Genomic DNA, 19,375 nt, shown 5'->3' with positions numbered 1-19,375 from the left:
AAACGAGAATGAAACAGTGGCCCGTGCTTTCCGAGGGTTACCTGTTTCTCTCTAGGGCTCCAAATCTTAGCTCCACTTCTTACTCAAGAGAGTGTTCTATAAGTCTTTCTAATTGGAAACATTCCTGGTGTTTTCAGTCTGCTGGGGTAGATGGATCATTTCTGTCTTTTTTCCAGAAGCCCTGAGGGCAGCACACACCCCTTTTCCCCCCTGAAGGGACCCTTTCCAAAGCTCTTTGATACAGTTTCCCTGAGGGTGTGGCAAGTGAGAAACCTGCCCCTTCTTTGTAACACTGTGGTCAGTGCTTCGGAACACCCTGCAAGGCCAGTTTCCTTCCCAGCTCCACTGTTTAACACCTGGAGCTGTGTGGGAAGGAGAGCTTCACACTCCCGCTAAGTAAGACACCCGCCACTTCCCTCACAGCAGCTTGCAGCAGGAGACAGTCATGTCCAGCAGTTATACTTCTGTCCTGTTGTAATTGGGAGTTTTTTAAACAAAAGTGCATTTTTATCTGTAAGATACTGGTGTCTGTCTAGCTTACTGTCTAGTTTTCTTGGTTCAGTAGAGAGATGCCATGAATTCCAGTAATCTGCTTGTAAGAGCACCAGTCCAGAATTTAATAGCTCACTGGCATGGCCTTCAGTGACTAGTGCTCTAGTTTTTGCAAAACTAGAATGAGCCAGGTTTGATTGTTATCACCAGCAATCTTCCCGAAAGAAGGAACACAATGCACAGCAAGAAAAAACATTTTCATGCTTATTTGTTGAATCCTAAACTGTCAACCAGAAGTCTCTGGACCTGTTTCCATTCAGTGTCTCCTTAAATACATTTGCCTCCACTCTGTCATGAACCCCTCCCCCACACGTTCTGCCTCCCCTTGCCCCAGCATGTCTCTGTGTAAGCCAGAGAATTTACCAGTCTTCTAACATGTGTTTCTTATTTCCGCACATCTAGGATGACAGCACTAGCCATAGTGACCACCAAGACCCCATCTCATTAGCTGTGGAAATGGCAGCAGTCAACCACACGATCTTGGCATTGGCCCGGCAAGGAGCCAACGAAATCAAGACGGAGGCCCTGGACGACGACTGATCAGGGAGGGTGAACTCGAGAGTTAACTTAGTTTAGACGTAGCACCTTAGCAGACTTTCCTCGGTCCTTAACGTGTTCTTACAGTATAACTTGCAGTTTCTTGTATGTCAGTTAGCCGTTAGGGTCTTCTTGTTCTGTGAAGATGGCATGGTGCCCCCAGCCTTTGCATATACTCTCAGTATTAATTCCCAGTAAGTAATAAGCAACCAACCAACCAAACTTCCCTCTCCCAGCCCCGAGGCTAGAAAATCTTGCTGCTCTGTCTTAGCATTCCAAGAAAGTGCTTCCGGGTATTTAGATTGCCCTCAGTTCTCAAATACTAGGCCACATGTAAAACCTTGGGTACCGTAGATTCCTGTCACACTAGTCTGTACCCCTTTCCCTCCTTGAGACTGATAGGATGCAAGCTGAGGCAGTGTGGCCCAGGACTGACAGGCCCCATGTGGGGGGGGTTGTCCCTAGAGCGAGTGGGAGCAGCTGATTTCCAGCTGCAACAAGCGGTGCCTCACAACAGTCACACTGTGGCTAGTTACACTCCTGGGTGCTGTGCTAAGACTGTCAGTGGAAAATCCGGATCTCAGATTTTGGTTGATATTAACATTAAGATGCCTGACACAGACATCCATTCCCCTCACAAGCTGTGTGACTTAGTAGATATAATACTGCCTTCTGCCTTTGGGACCATGATTAAAACAAGACAAGACAAAAGTAGAAGTCATTTAAAAAATACACACCCCAGCTTGAGAGGCATTGGAAAAAACAGGAATTATATGGACGCCAAGTCCAGCTCTCAGAACCACTGTACGTTAGGCATAGCACAGGCCCACACCTGTCTGGAAAGTGCTGGGGTTGTCACGGCTCTGCTTAACCTCCTGTCTGTGTCCCCTTTCCCTGCCACCAAAAAAGTCTTTCAAGGATGAAGCTAAGGTCAAAATGAGTGAATGAACTTTCCGTCTTTGTGCCCATTAACAAGCCCCCTCAGTATGAGAGGCTGGTAGAGGACTTCATAGCGGGATTTTGCTGACTGACTGTCACAAATGCTAACACTTTCCTACATAGGAGCAGGAAAAATGGGGGACATTTGTCACTTACGTGGTGGGTCTGCGAGATGTGACAGGTGTGACTGCTTCGGTGTTCTCTCTACTCTGTCCTTGGAGAGGTGTGAAAAGCTGTATTACTACAGGCAATTTATTTAATAATTGGAAGCCATATTAATAATGGATGTGGTAATATTTGTAAAGTTTAATCTACTTTAAGCAGCAGTAACTAATGGAATTTTTTTCCTTGATCACATATGTAGCACTTTTGTTACTTTTAAAAGATATTTATATTTGATAAATCTTTTTTTCATTTTGAAAACTCAAAATACCAAACAGTGAACTTGCGTTATAAAGTCACCCTGTGATCACCTTGTCATCTAGTAGCAAAATGATGAACTATTCATGCATCAAAGAAAATTACATCTGCCGGCCTTGTATGAAAATGATCTCTCGGCATCCCGGTTAAATGACACACTGTCACTCGGTAAGGAAACAGCCCTCAAGGTATCAGCAGAGGGTGTGTCTGAAAGAGGCTCAAGTGCCGTCTGTTTTCTGCCTCGTTCCATCTCTCCTTTCTGTGCACAATGGAGCCTTGTGTAAAGGAGATTGTGGGGCTGGTTATTAAGCAGGGCATCGGTCTTTCTGTCCATTACCTGAAAACTATTTCTAAAATAGAAGGAAGGCGCCATTTCCTTACCTCCTCCCCATCAGATGTATTCAGCTCAAAACCATTGAGAGAGAGTGAGACTGACTGTCCTCTTTCTCGTTAGTGAGATAGTGCATGTCCGCCGGTATTTAGCTGGTCTGACTCCACTGAAGGCCCCTGCTGGCGAGACCAGCTCGTACCTGTTAACTCTGCTCACATCAGCACGAGGAAGCCTGTACGAGGGCACGGAAGTGCCACTTTGTATAGGTCTGTGACTTTAAAGAGCTGTCGGCAGGGCCTGGCCTGCTCTTGTCCGTGGATTTCAGGGGGAAATGTATATACTTTTTCAGCTTCCAAGAATTGAAGTAGAACAGAGTAGCCTTTTCTGTTTTACTGTATTACTTGAACCAACAAATTCAAGAGTAGCATTTGTTATTCTCAGGAATGATCCCCTCATTTTCTTTCTTGGTGTGTTTGACTTTTTACTTCGATTAGGAGATTGTGTTATCTTTCTTTGCTTTTATATTACTTAAAGAAATAGAACATTGTATCTTTCCATTTCTGTGGAATTTTGTTGGCTTATTCTAGGCTGAATCAGAAAGAAAAGGAGAAAGATACACTGACAGGCCGCATCCATGATTTATTATTGTAAAGAGATTATTATAATTGATAGCTTCTTTATGATGGGATTGCTGGTGCCGTTTGTTCTCGCTGGTCTTTTTAAAGAAACAGACTCAAACTGTTAAGAAGACAGCTGCAGTTTCTAAAGACCTACAGTGTTTGCCAGAGAAGAGCTAAAAGGTTTCATTGTTTTAAGACCTTTACGGAAGGAGGGGAAATGGAATAAAGGAGAGTGCGTATCCATGGGGCAGTACCAGAGCCTGTCTGGCAACCTGGAGAAAGCAAAAGACTATGTCTCCCACTGCGGGATCGCGCCGCTGTTGGGTTTAGTAGGAACGGGAGAAGGAATCTTTCACCCAGATTCTCCGTCAGGGAGGCCTGCTGGCTGGCTCTTACCACTGCCTTACATATAGCTTCTTTTTCACCAGGAGTAAACATTTAATCCTTTGGGGCCTGGATTTAAATCTACCATTGTTTTTGTTACCCTGCTCAGTTCCACTATCTTGTCCAGGTTACCTTAGTTATTGCAGTGGCTTATGAAGTTGCCGCTAATTTGTAATATCTTTGGATGGTCATTTTTTCTTAAGCTTTTTTAGGTTTGAGATGTGATGTTAAACTAGAAACCCTAAACTGCTCTCACTGAAGGGAATGGAATGGCCGGGCCCTGAGGGAGTCCCACACTGGCTTCTTGGTGGTCCCGTCCCTCTTCTCTCCTCACTAAAGGGCCAGAGCAGAGGGGTACCTTGCTCAGTTCATCTAACTTGTCTGTTGTTACTTTCTTAAGACTTCATTAAATTACCATGGTCACATGGGTACACTTCCTACCCTTCTTAAAACAGAGCCTTACAAAGGGACCTTTTAAAGATGGACTGTCCTAATAAAATTCTGCCTCTTTTGACCATGCTAACATTCGATGAAGGCCAAGAGAACAGTACAGTGTGCTCCTTATCTGAGACCTCCTGGTGCCAATGAGTATAGACATTTTGATGTATTTCAGCAGAGTTTGTAATGTTAGGGTAGCCCTTAAGGTAGTTTTCTTTACTATCTCGGTCCTGTAAGCGGTAGGTAAGTGTGGTTACCGTCCACCTGCCTGTGGAATCTGTACAGTTCCCACACATTGTCATTTGGTGGAACAGCCCTGCCCCCACATTTCCTTATTCCTTCACAGGAAGAAAGGTCCGAGAACAGGAAGACCCCTTCAGGGTACCTAACTTCAGCTTAGTAGAGGTGACCACCTAGAAAGAGGTGAATGAGGAAGAAAAGCTCATAAATACTGAAGTGTGCAAACCCAGTGCTCTAGTTCCCAGATTTGATGGCAGGTTGTCTGATCAGCAGTAGCTCTGCTGGAGCCAGGTATCCATATAAGTTTTTACCTCAAAGCGGGGGACTACATGAGCTCGCAAATAAGGTTGTTTTTTTCTCCGTTTGGCCTTTGTCTTTGTAAACTTCCCTCTCGGATCCCAATCTTCAGGCGCCAAGTGGAGACTGACTCTTGTTTCATCAGGAATCTCTAGTCACATCCTCTCCGTCTGTGAACTACAACCCTTCCATTTTCCTCCGGGCTCCAACACCAAGGCCTCATCTTGCGCTGACTTCTTTGCTGGAATTTGTTTTTGAAGCAGGCACCATAGGTAGGAGTGGCCTGTCTCCTCCCACAAACACTCCTTTCTTCCTCGCAGCCCTTTTTTTTGGACCAGCTACCTATTCTACTGACCAGCTACATTATTTCTGCCCGTAACAGTGGAAATAACCCTTTTTCCATAAATAATCTCCCACCCCTGTCCTAAAAATGTGAACTTCAAGAAGTCCTCACTCTCTTTGTTGTTAAGAAGGGTATGGTTAGAAGTAGCCTTCCCATCTAAGTCATGGCTTGCCTTTTTTTTTTTTTTTTTTTTTTACTTTTTTTGTTCAGAGAACCACCAGAGTATTTTTTCCCTAGTGAGTCTCAACAGATTCTTAGGCAATAACTTTCTTGTTGTTGATCTGTGCTCAGCAGCACTGTCCATTGAATGGTCCTGACCCTCTGCTGTGAGCCGATTTTCTGTATCACTCTCGGCCTGTGATTTAGATCTTATGTCAGAGTGGTGGTAGGTTTTGTCATTTTGTTTTCGTGATTATTAGTGATGTTTTACTACTGCATTCATCGGGTCTGCACTGAGACCAGCCAGATCCATTGATAGCTTTACTGAGCCGGCATTGTCAAGATTTCCCACTGGTGGTGTCTTTGTGGGGTGAGGGGTGCCATGGGAGTGGGACACAGGTGGGAATTAGCATGTGATACATTCCTTTTTGTGTGTTCTTTAAATAGCAAGGATGCTTACTCAGGATTTGGGGATCCGTTGTCAGCCATATTGAATCTGACAAGCTGAGCTGTGTGCCCTGGAAACCCTCTTACTGTTCCTTAATTTCCATGTGTCTAATTTACATTACCTAGTCATACCTAAGTTACCCAGTTGAAACGCATTGTACCCTAATGAGAACAGAAAGTCTTCCTGGGAGGCAACTGTGAATGGCCTGGGAGGGCTTCCCTACCGCAGGCGCGGCCAGAGCAGAGGCCCTTTCTCTTCTGTACTGCGGCCTTCTTTAAAAGGGGCGATTTCTTTCCCGCTCTCAGGAGAACGACTGTACTGAGGTGGTGGGAAAGGCTTTTTAATACATCAAGCCTAAGTGTCCATTTGCCGAATACATAAATCCTCTCACAGCAGGTCATGTTCCGAAAGGCTGTTCTCGGTTCTGTTCACTTGTAAGCAAAGGTGACGAGCTATTGCTCAAGCGTCCTAGGGCCACGGGTTCCCTCGCTGACCTGAGGCGCAGCTTCGTTCGTGTCTGTGTCCATTCAGAAGCTAGGAGTTTATGGTTGAGAGTTTCGTCAGCGTCATTGTTTCTTGATGGGGATGAGAAATAGCAAAAAGAAAGCTAACGAGCCGAGAAGCCCAGTTTCCTGCGACATTGGTTTTCTTCTCTGATCAAAAGGGGAAAAAACGGAGGAGGGAGATTTCAGTGCTCCCCAGGAGTTCACGTCCCTAATCGTCACCCAAGGAGCCCGAGCATGTAGATGTCTTGAGATTACAGATGAGCGTGTCCCTGGACTCTTTTTATACTTCATGTGACACCGGGGCCTTCATGTGAGCAGAACTAAATCTAGTCGGTCCCATTCAAGCGAGAGCTGACGGGCACTTTCACACCACTGACAATTGACCACATGTTTCTCACCATCGTCTCATTCGCTAGCTCCCTGAGAACACAGGGCAGGAGGCTTCTGCAGGGGCCTTTGCCTTTCTCCCCTGATTTCCCTTTTGACAAGTTTTCAGATCAGTTTGCCCCCTAGTATTGTCCCCTCCGTGGGTGTCCGAGTCCCTGCACCGCTGCGTGGTGGGGCAGCCTAGTCACCACATTGCCAGGGCAGGGCATGCGCACTGCATGGCGCACCTTGTGCATCTTGGGATGCTAGCTGCATCTTCATTCTCTCTTTAAAATAAAAGTGGCTCTATGCAGCCATAATTCACTCTCAAATTCACATCGGTGTGCTGTGATCAAACAAAGGTTTGCCTGCATCCTTCCAAATTGTAACCATGGTAATCGAGGGGTGGCACAGAATGAGTATATAAAAATACAATGACACTTGTTCTGAATGACTGAGTGTCCTCCTGACATGTAATTAGCTGTTTTAGTGAGATGTAGATTGGCATGGTCATAATTAAAAGGATTTCTGTTCTCTGTGATTGGACGTGGCAGCTCTCCCATTCCCTGTTCCCTTTTAGCACGAATGCTCCCGAGAACATTTGGAACAGCAGCTCAGTAAACTAAAATAATGACATGGTGTTTGTGTCCTCTCCTAAGTGAGAGAGAAGGATTTGGAAATAGTTCAGCTTCAAAATGGAAGCCTTTGATTATGATTCCCCATTTGACTTCTAAAGTGCTTGAAACCTGCCTCTCATATCCAGATCCAACCTGCTCCACATTTGGCAAAGTTACAGTCAGAATCCCAAACTGAGTCAGCCGCCAACAAGACCTCCAGGTCCCTCTGTCCACTTGCCAGCCAGCCAGCGTCTGGTGTTGGCCTGACTCGAGGCCATTTACTGCCTAACCAGCCCCTAGAATTTAAAATTTTTCCTTGGTTACTTGATATTTCCATTGCCATCACCGTCAGAAAGTATTTCTCAAATAGGCGTTCACATAAGAGTTAAATAGGGTTTTCCTCATTGGATCACATGACAAACACATAAATAACCTAAGCAAGGGCTCCCAGCCTTTATATATGGACTTTAGACAACTGTGAGGCATGAATGGAATCCTGATATTCTCAGTGTGTGAAAGTTACTCGAGCAAAAGGTCACGTGTGAGTTCCACCAGGTTTTCTCATGTTGCTCTTGCGCAGATTAACCACTCTGCTGCTGTGTCTGTGGGACTGTCAACATAACCCTTCCAAACCCATGTTCTCTCCTTCCCACTTTCTTCCTTTCTCTTCCTTCCGCTCTGTCCCACCCAGCATCGAGTGGTCTTGACGCATACAGTTCCCTACCTGATACTGCCCACTGTTCACACCCTGAAGCCTCACCCTGGACGGGAGCTGGCATATCACCATCTAGCCTTTCTTTAGAATTTGCTTCATTTGGCCTTTCCTGTCACCCTCATTAGTCTGTTCAGTTGTATGATTAAGAGCCAGTCTACACAAAAACCAGGACACAACATCATGCCCAGTGGCCCTCGACAAGCTGCTGCATACTGGCTGTGCCTGGAGCCCTTGCTTCAGACCTGGGTGCCCAGGATTGGTTAGTACACTAAAGAAAGCACAGCTCTTGCTTTTGTTAATATTTTGCTGCCATCCTATGCGCATCTTTCCCCCTCTGCACATAGCAGAAGGAATCCTAACCCAGGTGCTAAACTTCAGTTTCATGAAAATGCTGAGGTCGGCCCCTCCCTAGCCCCTAAACACACACACAGCATTTGGAAAAAGTTTCTGCCTTTGGGGTTTTTAAATTTTTGTTCCCCTTGAAATACCTACAGTCAAATGTATAGCTGGGCTAGATCAGGAAAAATGATGCCATGCAAAGGTTTTGCTCCTTCCCTTCCTGTGAGACCTCGGTGTGCTCTCATCCCCACCCCACACACAGCACCTGTCCATCCTCTGCAGTGGGGAAGATCGTGACTTACAACCCCAGAGACTATCCCATCCCTTTTCTGATTTCCCGGCTGCTAAAAGACAACTGTCTCTATTAGAATTGAAAATCTATCTGAAGATTAGTGGTCCTGAGAACTGACTAGATGAGTGTAACTGATTTCTGAGAGACCAGCATTCAAAAGTCAGCAGAACATACTGATTATCCGCTTACGTTCAGTGGAAATAGAATTATCACTGCAGTTAAGCCTTCTAACATAATCTACTATTTTAGGGATCAAAGTATTAGATGTGCGGCTTCAGGGTTGGTGCTACTTAGAAAGAACTGAAGTTGGCAGGACAGGTCCCTCACAGATGGTTCCAGGGGCCGTGATTCAGAATACTATCAGCAGCCCCCACTAAGAAGAACGAAGACAAAAGCAGCCAACTCACCAAAATCTGAAAATATAGGTAGCGATAACCCCTGAAATACGTATTTTTTGGCAAACCCTAAGAGTTATTTTTACAAGAAACTAGAGCAAAGATGCTTAATTGTAGATGAAAATACTGCATTCAGCCCTCCGGGGGCCCTCAAAACTCCTGACGATAGCAGCGGCATTTATTGAACATGTACCACGTGCCGCGCACTGTGCTGAATGCTTTTGCTCCCTCACTTCTTGAAGATTCACAGACCCTGCCCTGAGCTGTACCTCCTTAGTGGAGTTAAGTAAAATCTCCAGGTGTTAGCTTCCATCTTAGTAGGGTGTTAATCGGGGAGTAGGCTGCCTGGAGTCTACCCGGCAGTTCTCTGAGTAAAGTCCCTGCATTTAACCTGTTTCCTTTTCTCATGGGACAGTGCTAGACAATCCCTCCCACCCCCAGCACACTTGCTGTCATCCTGTGCATTTAACTCTCTCTGATGCCGGACTGTGTCACTTGATGATCTAGACACCGAGCATCTTTCCCCTGGGCGACAGGAGCATAGGGAGCCTCGCTGCTGTCCCGGCTCCAGCAGGCCTTGCCTTTCACTGGGAGGAAATGTTAACAGCTGTCTTATGGTCTGAGTTCCCAGGGGACTGGGATTTATTAGCTCTCCTTGGGTGTGGCTGCAGTCAGTTGAGGCAAAGGATATTAACATCTTTCGCACTTCCTGTTCTCTGTTTTAGCTCTTCTAGCATTTTCTTAGTGCCTGGTACTTTTAGGCACCCTGCTTACCTAAAGATGTCTAGCCAAGCCATTCCAGCTCATTCTGTTGTCCCTTCCATCCCAGTCCCGAGGGGCGGTGGGGCCGGGCCGGTGCTTGTGGAGACTGGAGGCCCTGCAATTCCAGTGTCCTAGTGTCCGCCCTGCCTTAGGCTCGCTCTTGCTGTGGCTCCACATGAGCTTGAGTGGCCAGCAAGCCGCAGGTGCCTGTAGAAAGAGCCCAATTTTGGCTAAGCATAAAAACTCTCTAATGACCACATCCAGCAAAGGGGCAGGCTGCCTCAGGGTTCACATGGTGGCTCAGCGACTGTTTCCAGGGACACAGGGCTCCAAGCTGACCTGAAGACTTGCTAACTATAACTGATTATCTATTCCTCCCCCCCCCCCCCCCGAAAAGCCCACCCTGTTGTTAACATGAGGGGAGGAAGGTATCCATGCTGCCATCTAGGTGTCAATCCAGATTAGACGTCTCTGGTGGCATTTGGGCGCCCGCTGGAACTTTGGGATGGAGACACTAATCCTCCCTCTGAAGGAGCAGGTGACTCACCAACTGGGACGCACCCAGGGATGGGTCACAAAACCAGGCTTCCCTTTAGCTTCTTCAGCTTCCCATTACTTCCAGGTCAAGCTTCAGTCTCAGCCTCATTTTCTGGCTTCCTGTGTGCACAGCAACCCCACCTACTTTGCTTGCTTTACTGGAACCAAGAGTCCAGCATAAACTCGTGAGGGTCATTTTTCCACTTCATCATTCATTGAAGCTATTAAACTGGAAACGGAACGACATTAGTGCAGTATTAATGTAAACAGCAGCCACTCTAGTGATACTACATTGAACTCCTGTTTTCATGCCAGGTTCATGGCGGGGTGGGCAGCTCAGACAGCGGAGTGGATGGACGAGGGCTGAGCTCAGTGGTGGGCTCCTCTCAAGAGCAGTTACTGGTTATCTGCCTTGAAACCACAGCTCAGTCTTACTGAACCCCGTTAATGACGCGTCTGAACACGGGCACCGCAAACCAAAACCAAAGTTCCTGGGCGGGCGGGGAGAGCTGCCCTCTACAGCGTCAGTGGCTCCTGCAAGGCCTCGTCATTGCTGCTGGTTTTGCAGAACACTCCTCAGAAGGCCACCTCTTGTCCTTGTCATTTTCCTCCCCCATAACAGAAAGCAAGTCTGTGCAGCCTGCACCTCACCCCCAGCCCTGCAACCCTGAGTCCAGAGCAGGCCCACCTGACACACACACACACCCCCATCTTTGCCCCGGCCTTGGTCCTGGGAGGCAGAACTCCAAGAGAAAGGCCTCTGCTGGGCCCAGTGGGTCCCTCCAGACTCAGCCAGGCTGCAAGGCGGACCCCGTCCCTGCTGGAAGATGCCAAGAACATCCTAGTTGCCTCCCCAGGAAGAGCCCACAGCCTTCTCTGACTCCCCACGGGCTCCCCATGGCCGCTGGTATGCAGTACCTTCCAAGCATAAGTTTCTATTTATGATTTCTAAGTGCCTAAGCAAGTCACAGACCTTTGGAACCTGCCAGAGCCCCAGTGCCCTGCCCCCCTCCCTTCCCCACCCTGCACTTAGCCCTCAGGGGAGGGCATGGGGGCCGCCCACCCAGGGTCTGCAGCGTTCTGCAGGCAGAACAACTGCAAGGGCAAGCGCGGGGCCAGTCACGACCCCACCAGGCTGGCTTCGTCACCCCTGTGCTGCCTTTTCAGGGGTGTTTCTGTTGATGGGATTATGGTCTTGGTTCAGAGAGAATGCGAAGGGGTCTGCTTAGCGAGGTCTGTAGCTACTGAGCGAAGGTAGGGGAGCGAGAGGGCCTCGGAGTAGCACCTGCCTGTCGGCAGCTGCCAAGCGCGTCCGGAGCCCGGAGGGCAGAGTCAAGTGATGATAGTTACAGGCATGAGGATTCGTTGGCCACCGTTAGTCACTGGGACCCTGGCACCTCCGCATCCTCTCCTGGACTCGAGGTGCAGAGTATCACGCAGAGGGCGCGGGAGGGCCTGCATCGGGAGGCGTGCGCTGGACCAAAAGTGCGTCTTTGAAAATGGGTGTGAGGTTCTCCTTTGCTTCTCTTACAGTGGTTTGGTCCGACCTAACTCGGGCCTTGATTCCGTGGTGGGCGCCGGCTGTTCACAGGTCGGCATTAGCGACGCTCACATGGTTGGTTGGTGCATTAGAAGGTTTTGCAAAATGGAACAATCCATAGCCAGGCACTTTATTTTCATTAATAATCCAGCATTTTTGTTCAGTGTAATAACCCAAACGCTGGGCTTCACCCTTAACACGGTGGGGGGGCACCTTTGCCGGGGGGATCCTTCCGCCTTGGGTAGAGGAGGGAGCAGGTTGATGGAAGTGATGAGACGGGGTATTACCGCGGTGACGCGGAGTGAGCCTCTGGAGCGTCACTAGCCTGGACGCCGCAGTCACTGTCGCTCAGTTCTCCAGATGCTATTTTTACAGGTTCTACCAAGTGCTTGTCAATTACCCAGGTTGTAATTGAAAGAGAGATGAATGTAGGGAGAGTGCAGCGAGCTGGGAAACAACAGTGCAATGCAATTAGAGGCAGGAAGAGAGGCCCGGTTTCTTTTCACTTAACTGGACTTGAACTCTCGGGCGAGCGGGGTGCTGGGGAGTAATTCCATTGCGGAGTGATTTGCAGCTTCGTCTTACAGTCATTGCAGGGGTGGGAGCCAGCTGGCACAGCAAGTGAGAGGGCGGAGAGCGAGCTTGGCCGGCGCAGTTTGATCAGACACCATGGACCAGATGCCTTGGGCTGCCTGGGGGGTCTTTAGCATCCACCAAATACTCGCGTGTCTGCACGGGCTGTCCTGCGCCCTCCTGCCGGGGCTGTCCTGCGTCTTAGTGTGTGTTTCCCCGAGTCCCCAGTCTCTGTCCCCACTTGTGCACCATGTGTCCCCGAGGGGAGTCGCACCTGTGTCTGAGTCTGCTGTAAGGTGTTCAGTCTACCTCACGGGGTCACCATGGTCAGCTCTGTCCCATAGCAGCCCTTCCGACATGGCCACACACTGGAATGTATATGTGCCCCGGCCCTGCCTTCCCCGTCGGTAACCTCCTGACCCCACCTTTCCTATAATCACCACAAACTCCTAGTGCAAATTGGATGCTGCTTTAAATGTGAAAACAATTGTTCAAAAGCTATAAAACCTGAATGAAAGCTAAAGCTGAATTTATAAGCCTTGTTGCATATGAGCCAAAAGTGCAAAAAGCTCTATATAATGAACTAACCTGCCACTCGTATAAATATAAATATATATAAATATATTAAAATCAGACTGTTCTACAAAATTGTGTATTTGTATTTTTGTGTACGTACAATTTTCTGCTAAGCAGAAGGGGGATGTAGTATAGGACGCTGTGAGAAGAGATTTGGTTTAATCCTATTTCTTTACTTATTTTTGTTAACATCAGATGCCTGTCTTCGTCTTATATGTGTATGACACTGTTTGGAAAGCTGCAGTATCTCTCTTCCTTAGGTCCAGAGTCCATTAGAGAATGAAATCTGGGGTTTAGAGTTGCCCAGGCCACCAAACTTGGGTAAGTTGACTGAGCGTGGCCCTGTCCTGCCCAGGAGCCTCCCATGGACCTGAGGTGGGCAGGGCCTCCGGGAAACAAAATTCCACTTCTAGAGATCAGCTTTGAAAAAGAGATTGTCAGATCGGTTTACCACAGTCTCTCGCGGTTCACCAGGAGGGGAGGAGGGGACGCAGGACCTCTTATCTCTGGGCCAGAAGTTGGCCCAGAAAGCAGCAGGGGGCTCTGCCTGGCAGTGGTGCCAGCCCACTGGCTGTCCCTAGGTCCCTGTCCCTCCGAGTAGTTGCTGCCTTTTTCAGATCAAGTTACCAAAATGCCTCCCCTCTGCTGAGCTGCTGGCAATTCACCACCCAGACCTCCAGCCCAGCTCCCTGAGCATCTCAGAACCCACTTTCCCGGTGCTAACACACAAGACGGGGGTAAAGTGGCTGCCAGTCAGGGTCAGAACCCCCTCGGGGAGGCCAGGCTGCAAGACAAGCTCCACTTGCCCAGGGCTGTCAGCCCTTCCACAGGAAGGGGTCCAGCAGCCCTGGGCCTGGTCCCCGATCCCGCTGCCCACACCTCAGCCACACCGTGGTCCCTCTTGACATGAACCTTCTCTAGGGAGAGCGATACTGCACCTTCACCTGTGGGACTCATATTTATAACAGTGTGTAATGACTGTAGCAAAAGCCCTTGTTTCTAGATGTAATGGTCAAAGAAACAAGTGCTCTATTGTATTGATTAAATTAGTTCAATGAGTCCTGTATCATTGTATCTCCTATTCTGGATTAGTGCCTTTTGGACAGTAGACTGTTCTGTAATTAAAATGTAGTATATACTGCTTTTTTGTACAGTTTTGTTTTAATAAAACTTTTTTTTAATTTGTGTTTATTTTAGTATTGTACCTATTAGAGAATAAAATGTATAACTGAACAGAGACTGGCTGGGATTTCTTTGGGGAAGGAGCATCTGGGAGCTGCTGGCACCAGCAAGGGTGGGAGTGTTCAGTTTTGAACATCAGTCCCTTGTGCTTTGAACAAGGATTCATGCCACCAGAAACCTAAGGACAAGTGAAAGGGTTAAGGTGACAAACACTACCTGGAGCTCGGGAAGGTCCCTGAATCCATCCACCTCTGACTCAGTGCTCCATTTCCTGTCTGCCCCACCCAGAGCCCAGCTCCCTCACCAGCCTTCCCGGCTTTCCTGCTTCCCACCATCTGCCCGGGTCCTAGCAGTGTCTCTCTCTTTTACTGCATTGTGCTGAGCAGTGACAGCGCTTCTCTCCCACGCCCACCCGGACCGAGCACCTTCTCTTGGCCGTCTTTCCTGGGGCTTCCCCTCTAGCGGGAAAGAACAAAATGGAAGAAAGCTGGAGCTTTGCTATTTGCGTTCATTTAAAGGTGCCCAATGGTTGGGACCAAGTTTTTAAGCAGGACTCAAGGACAAAGCATCCACTCTCCTCCCTTCCAACAGACGATCGATCTACTTTCCCCTCAGAGAAAACCTGAAGTAAACGGTCTGTTTCCTTATTGTATATAATTAGAAAACACTGCAAAATTTTAAGCGGCCCCCAAACCCTACCTAAATTGCCAAGTGGAAGTGGGCAGAAGGGGGAGGGGCAGTACCGGCATCCCTACCCCAAGCTCCGGTTCCAACCAGAATTGCCCTTTCTGGTTCTATCCTTTTGCCCCCCTGGAAGTCTTCCCCACCTTACCTCCAGCACCGCCCTCTGTGCCTTCATTTCCCCGCCCTCCAAACCCACTCCCCTAGAGGTAACTTCCTCAATCCCCGGTGCCTCGGGCCCCTCCCGTGGGCATCACGCACTGTGGATCCGCCCAACGGCGGACTCTTCAGGACTGACTTGCCTGCACTGTGCACCTGAGACCTGGCGCTGGACAGGCGTGCAGTGTTCATGGACTGATTCAGTGAGTGTGGGAAATAAATGTGACAAATCTACTAGAGCCCATTTTGGGGTCTGAGCAACTGTAAAAGCCCCCAGCGTTATGCAGACAAAGGAGATCTCACTGAGTTGCAAGAGAGTAAGAAGCAGCTTGAAAAATAAAATTTATCCTAGGAGCTAGATCAATTCTACATTCAGACTCCTGCCTCAGAGCAGGGCAGCTCCTGGCGGCCAGATTACTGTCATTCTTTGGCAGTGCTCATCTCTGAGAACAACTCTTGGGCACTTATGAATATAAACAATCCTGCTGAGCTGTGCTCTGATGGCCACCTCCAATCAGCCCTCCAAGTGGCTGTAGCCCTATATTTACATCAGACGAAGGCTGAGTGACTCACTGACACAGGAAAGGAAAACAGCTTTGCACAGGGCCACCAGAGTCCGCGCCCTTGTGGAAACGTGCATGGGGCCAGCGTTGTCCCTTGTTGGTGCTGGGTTGAGCCCCTGGGACCATGAGTAGGCCCTGCAGGGGATCTCAGAGGAGGCCTCCTCACCTTCCCAGGTCTGAGGGGCCGGGCTGCTGGCCTCAGTGCTGCTGGGAACCTGAGCTGGGCACCAGGACTTGAGGATGTTTAGCCTCACGGGCAAGCACTCCCCAACAACTAACATCGGCTCCGCAGCCTACGAGGAGGAGACCCTGCCCAGAGGGCGACCACAGCCAAAATGCTCCTCCCTTCCCCAAACACTTTGTTGCAGAACCTTCAAAGGTCAACCCACCTATCCAGATGGGGGGATCTGGCATGGGGCCAATTCCACAGATCAAGGCAGGTGGTAGAGCATGTCCTGTGAGCTGGGACATCCCTGTCCCCATCCCTCCACTCCCAGACCAGCTGCCCCCGTTAGCCCAGAAATTAGTCTAAAGCCACCAGAAAGTTTCTATTGGTTCTTAGCTCCTGTAAGAAGTCTCAACTAAGGAGTATGACTGTCCACAGAACCAACTGGGCCTTCCTGATTCTTTAGTCCAAATGGCAAATAGAACAGGGGCCAGGGAGGTGAGCTGGGGACCTGCTGCTTCCCTGGACCTCCACCTTCCAGGCTCCATTGTGAAAAGTCCCACCTCAGCCACTCAGAACCAGGCCACCCACTGCCTGTGAAACCATCTAGAATGAGTCCGAACACCCCTACATCAGGGTAGGGGAGGGAAAAGCAACAAGACCTCAGACTTAGGCAAGAAATCATCTGATTTTATTTGGAAGCAGCTGGTCCTATGGAGGAAAGGCATGTATGGTACAAAATTACAGAGGTTTAGTTCATTATACAATACAAACCATCAGGTCTTTACAATTCATCACAGTCTTTGGATTTTCTTTAAATCAATGTACTCCCCACCAAAATCATTTCTTTACATGTGCACCCATCATATTTACACAACTCCACTTAGAGAAGGCCTCCCAAGACTCTCCCAGCACAAACAGTGTCGGCGGCCCAGCAGAAGGCACGGCGACTTCGCGGAGAGAAACGTGCTCGTAGGGACAGTCAAGTCAGTGGTTTGGGCACAAGACAGAGGCTGCACCCCCAGTCCCCACAGTAAGGCACGACAGGCAGGCCTCAGGCCAGGAAAATAAATACCCATGGACTTCTTGTCAGTTTCGCATACAGGGAATTTTAAGGCAGGAGGAGACAATATAAGGAAGTCAGGGGGCATCTAAATACCTTCTAAGCCTTTCAGACCCTTCAACAGCTGCTTCCGTTCACAGCTCATTCTCTCACTAGACACACAGGCCCTTCGCTGCCCTCAGTGCCCTGGGGGTGTGAGGGCTGGCAGTGCATGGGGGGCGGGGGGGCCTGCAGAGGCCAGGGAAGTTCCACCCAGTGTCTGCCTGGGGGTGTTCGCGCAGCACCCACAGCCTCACCCAGCAATGCTGGACACGTCCTCGCCTGGCCCCAGCATCTGGGCGGCTCAGCCATCCCCTCCTGCTGTCACACTAAATCCTAGAGCCTGGGGCCTGCTAGGAACCGCACCATGAACCCTAATGCTGACACCTTATTTAAAATTAGGTCTGCTTATTAGTAAGGTGAGAAAGACAACGGATGAAGCGGAGCCCCTCCCTCGGGCTCTGGTCCCTGCACCACTCTCAAGGCTGCACCTTCCGCCCAATATCCACAAATAACATGGGGGGACCAGGACCACAAACCCTGTGCCCTTGAGGACTCAGCACAGCTCCCACCAGAGCAGGACGACCACACTAGGTTCTGACAATGGGGAGCCAGTACGGCCAACGTGCCCACCTCCCTGCACAGTGACAGCTCTCCAAGGGCACCAGTGGGACCAACGTCTAATGCCTACCAGGATAGCCCCCAACACGCCCGTTCTTCGTTCTGAAAACCCAAGGCAGGCTGAGCGCCACAGGGCAGCGCTTTCTCCTGAGACACACAACTGCTTTTCCACAGTGGGGCAAATGCCTCGACAGACCAAAGCCGAGAGCTGTGAACCCAGCGGTCTGCCGCCAGCTCCAGTCAGCTGCTCAGTCTCAGGGAGCTTCATTCAACGCGAGGCCAAGGGGACCCCATGGGCGCCAAGGAAACACTGCTCTGGGGAGGGTTCGAGTTGGGGGCAGGACCCGTACAGACCCTCAGGCACAAGAAACTGAGTTTGGGAGGAGAGAGTAGTCCTGAAGCCTCTTCGGGTAACAGGGCTGACCTGAACCCAAGGCTCTCCCCACTGTTTTGAGCTTCAGCTAATAAAACCCCACTCGAGTCAATAATTCCGTTACAGTCTCTCCCATGTTAGTTAAACCGAATGATAAAGAGGAAGCACGGCACCCCTCCTCCCCAGACCTTCCCAAGACAGTTCTGGGAGGTTGTTGCCACCATGTTACAGAGCAGACAGGCTCCAGTAAGTACTTCGCCAAGTAGGTAAGGATCCCAAACACCCACCACCTACAGTGTCTTCCCTCCAGCGAGCTCAGTGCACGGCAGTCTGCCTATAGGTGGTCATCTCTGCCCAGATAAAGGGAGGGATGTTGGCACCTCCATCAGCAGACAACACAGGTGACACAGAGAAACCCCTCACTAAAAAACACTTTTAACAACTGTGCTCGAGTCTAAGGAGAAAAGCGGAGCACAGAACCGAGAGCCCTCCACTTGGGACACAGGCCCAGCTGCAGACAGGAGGGCACAGCGGGCTGCCTGGCAGGGTGAGCTGCAGACCTGGGTGCCCGCAGGCCCGCACCACCCTGTGGGAAGCAGACCAGGGAAGGCAAACCACCAGCCCTGGTGCCCTTGTGTCTGGTTGCTGGGACTAGAGAAACAGAAAGACACCTACCTCCCAGGCCAGGGTGACGTGTGGACAAGGACAGGACACTGAAGGCAGTGATCCCGGGAGAGCTGACTGCTTGAAGCCCCGCCAGGGAGACCCAGAGAGACCGAGCCAGGGAGAGCCGGCCAGGCGTCTGCTGGGGCTGGGGCAGCAGGTCCCAGTTAAGAGAGCAGTGGGTTAAATGACTAAAACCTGGGTGTGGGCAGTGAGCGCCTTATGCTGGGAGAGGGCCAGGTGAGGCCACGGTGATCTGAGGGATTGGCAGTCTGCTTCGTGGGGACAGTGAGAGAGCCCAGGCTGGGACTCAGAAGCTGGAGCTTCTGTAAATGGAAAAGTCACTGACCTTTCCTTGGTTTAGCCTGTTCCCTACGAGAAGGTCCCTTCCAGTTCTAGAACTAGGATTATGTGCTGGGATAAAGCTAAATGAGGGGCGCACGTGCTCCTGACCTCCTGGCCCTGGCCCCTTCTGTTAACATGGGGGAGGAGTGACTCGTGGCAGGGGCAGCTCTGGGCCTGCTAAGGTCTGTTGAGAGCCAGCAGACGCCAGGGTAAGAGGGGGCCCGGCCTGGCACTAGACAGCTGTGCGCAATTCCATTCCATCCTGCAGTTTATCCAACTGCAGGGGCCACGGGGAGGGTGGGAGAGGCAGCTTCACGTGGCCGACAGCTGATGGGTAGGAGGTGGGCCCGAGGTCGGGCCCAGCATCCCCACGTGGAATTACTAGGAGCTAATCAATCCTCGCCCCTTCCCCGTGGGGCCTGAACGTGTGCAGCTGTGCCCCGTGGCCATCCCCGTGGGGGCTCTGAGCAGCCCGCCCAGGGGCAGGAAACCTGGCACTACTACTCACGAGGGGCTTCAAATCCCTAGAGAACTGGAGACTTTTTTTTTTAAATCCTTACCCGAGGATATTTTTCCATTGCTTTTCAGAGAGAG

General features: G+C 49.9%; 1 protein-coding gene across 11 annotated transcripts in view; it reads left to right on the top strand.

Moving 5' to 3' along the window:
* HMBOX1 (homeobox containing 1) overlaps positions 1-14,156 on the top strand; it is a 156,674-nt gene extending 142,518 nt beyond the window's left edge. For 8 of the 11 annotated variants that reach the window (XM_081135868.1, XM_081135867.1, XM_081135863.1 and 5 more), the window contains one exon: positions 955-14,156. In XM_081135868.1, the coding sequence (XP_080991994.1) occupies positions 955-1,092 (138 nt within the window). In that variant the 3' untranslated portion in view covers positions 1,093-14,156. The remainder of the gene's footprint in view (positions 1-954) is intronic. The other 3 variants (XM_081135861.1, XM_081135860.1, XM_081135869.1) reach the window with 1 other exon arrangement.
* The last annotated feature ends 5,219 nt before the right edge of the window (positions 14,157-19,375 follow it).

Source organism: Miniopterus schreibersii, assembly GCF_964146895.1.
Source record: "Miniopterus schreibersii genome assembly, chromosome: 4".
Lineage (NCBI taxonomy): Eukaryota > Metazoa > Chordata > Mammalia > Chiroptera > Miniopteridae > Miniopterus > Miniopterus schreibersii.
Note: the sequence above shows the minus strand (reverse complement) of the source record. Positions and strands in the feature narration are given on the sequence as shown.